This window comes from Salvia splendens, chromosome 21 (assembly GCF_004379255.2).
Source record: "Salvia splendens isolate huo1 chromosome 21, SspV2, whole genome shotgun sequence".
NCBI classification, from domain to species: domain Eukaryota; kingdom Viridiplantae; phylum Streptophyta; class Magnoliopsida; order Lamiales; family Lamiaceae; genus Salvia; species Salvia splendens.
In genome coordinates, this window is record NC_056052.1 from 19,741,284 (window position 1) to 19,743,308 (window position 2,025).

Below are 2,025 nucleotides of genomic sequence, written 5' to 3' on the forward strand. Positions count from 1 at the left end.
AGCTCACAAACCATTCTTCCTAGTCCCAAATTTGTTGGACACATACCTTATACAATATTGAATATATAAGCACATTAAACGGGTTTTTTCTATTTTTGTGCTAGAAGAGAGATAGGATTCCTCGTTTGTTCTAGAGTTTTTTTTTTCCTGGTTTGGGAGAGACGCATGACCCTCATGCGTCTCCTTTTAATGAGACGCATGACAATTATGCGTCTTTCATAGAGACGCATGAGGGTCATGCGTCTCTCTTTTTTTTTCGTTTTTTTAACGACGCATGAGGGTCATGCGTCTTAGGGAGAGACGCATCTCCCTCATGCGTCTCTTTTTTTTAAAATTTTAATAGACGACGCATAAGCGTCATGCGTCTTAGAAAGAGACGCATGAGGCTTATGCATCTCTAATTCGAATTAAATCAGACGAGGCGAGGCAGTAGCCTCATTCAGGCGCGACAGAAAGACGTTTAGGCGATTTTTGATTGGAAATTCCGGCGAATCCAACCATTTCCCCTCGTATTCCGGTAAGTTTCGTTCAATCCTTCAACATTCCTTCCTTATTTGTTGTTAATTTGCATAGTTTATTTAGATTTCCCCTAATGTTTGTAAATTAGGGTTTATAACAAATTGCTAAATTTTGGCCGCTTTTTTTGTTGTGTAGTTAATTGTAATGGATTTTAGTGGGTAAATTCATTCTATTGTATAGTTATTGATATGTTTGAGATGCTTGGTGTTGTGATTTTGGTTGTTATTGGGGAATAGAGTATAGGTTGAAATGCATCTTTTAATTTAACCTTCTAATTTAGTAGTTATATGTAAATTAGGCCTTATAAATCATGAATTGTATTGAATTGGAGTGAATCAATCATTTGGTTTATGATGTGTTGTTATTTTGACGATGAATTTGAATGTATATGTTATTTGTTTTGTGAATATGTACTTAGATTAGATGGAGACTTCAAGTTCTAGCGGGCAATTATTATATGGACCCGAAGACCCGTCCTTGCTAAATATGCAGAAACATCACATTTCACATAAACTCATGAAAGAGGGCACAACCCAAGTATTTAAGGTCCGAAGGACAGAAAGCAAGACTTGGGACGTCGAAATTCACGAGAATGTTAGATATTGGCTTGACGTCTTTGGTTTCAAAGGCGTGATCGATTGTGGGAAGCCCATGAAGGTGGACAATGAGCTGATCACGTCGTTGATTGAGCGTTGGAGGCCGGAGATGCACACTTTCTATCTACCAATCGGTGAGGCGACGATCACCTTGGAAGATGTGCAAGCCATTTGGGGCTTGAGGGCGGAGGGTCGCGTCTTCACAGGGCGTGACTATCATGACAACTTTCCTGATTGGACCAACAAGTGCCGCGATCTGTTGGGATGGATACCAGATACTTCCACAGAGACAAAGCAAGGCGGTTTGCTAATGACCGCGCTGAACAACCAGACAAGGATGCCTCTGGGTGATGACCTACCTACGTACGTATACATCCAAAGGGCACGTATCCATGCCCTAATTTTATTAGGAGGTCTCATTCTACCGGACACCACGGGGTGTAAGGTGCCATTTATGTGGTTGAATGGGCTTGGGGATCTGGAAGAGGTGAAGACTATTAGTTGGGGAAGTGCGACATTGGCCTACCTTTATCATTATCTGTGCGAGGCTTCCATGGATAAGAGAAAAGAGTTGGGCGGGCCTATGATCCTTCTGCAGCTATGGGCGTGGGAAAGAATGCCCACATTGAGGCCTGCATTCATAGGACCAGTTGTGCACGAGCCATATACACCATGTGGCGCCAGGTATATATCTAAATACAATCTCTAAAGTCATTCTTCGTGCATACCATGCCTTCTTATAACTGATTACCACATGAAATTTGTCATGAACAAAATTTCTTACGGCTGCGGCACTGAACTCGGCATTTTTTAGCAACTGATGGCGAATACACAAAGCAATCATTGGTGATGAAAAGTTAGCATGTCCTCTATCATTACGATGGCCTTCACAACTATGGCGTCCCTGCCA

The 2,025-nt window shown here is 41.7% G+C and overlaps 1 protein-coding gene across 1 annotated transcript; it reads left to right on the forward strand.

Moving 5' to 3' along the window:
* The first annotated feature begins 942 nt into the window (after positions 1-942).
* LOC121784347 (serine/threonine-protein phosphatase 7 long form homolog) lies at positions 943-1,824 on the forward strand. The gene has a single exon (XM_042182501.1). The coding sequence runs from the start codon at positions 943-945 to the stop codon at positions 1,822-1,824; it is 882 nt and encodes a 293-aa protein (XP_042038435.1).
* Positions 1,825-2,025: the final 201 nt, after the last annotated feature.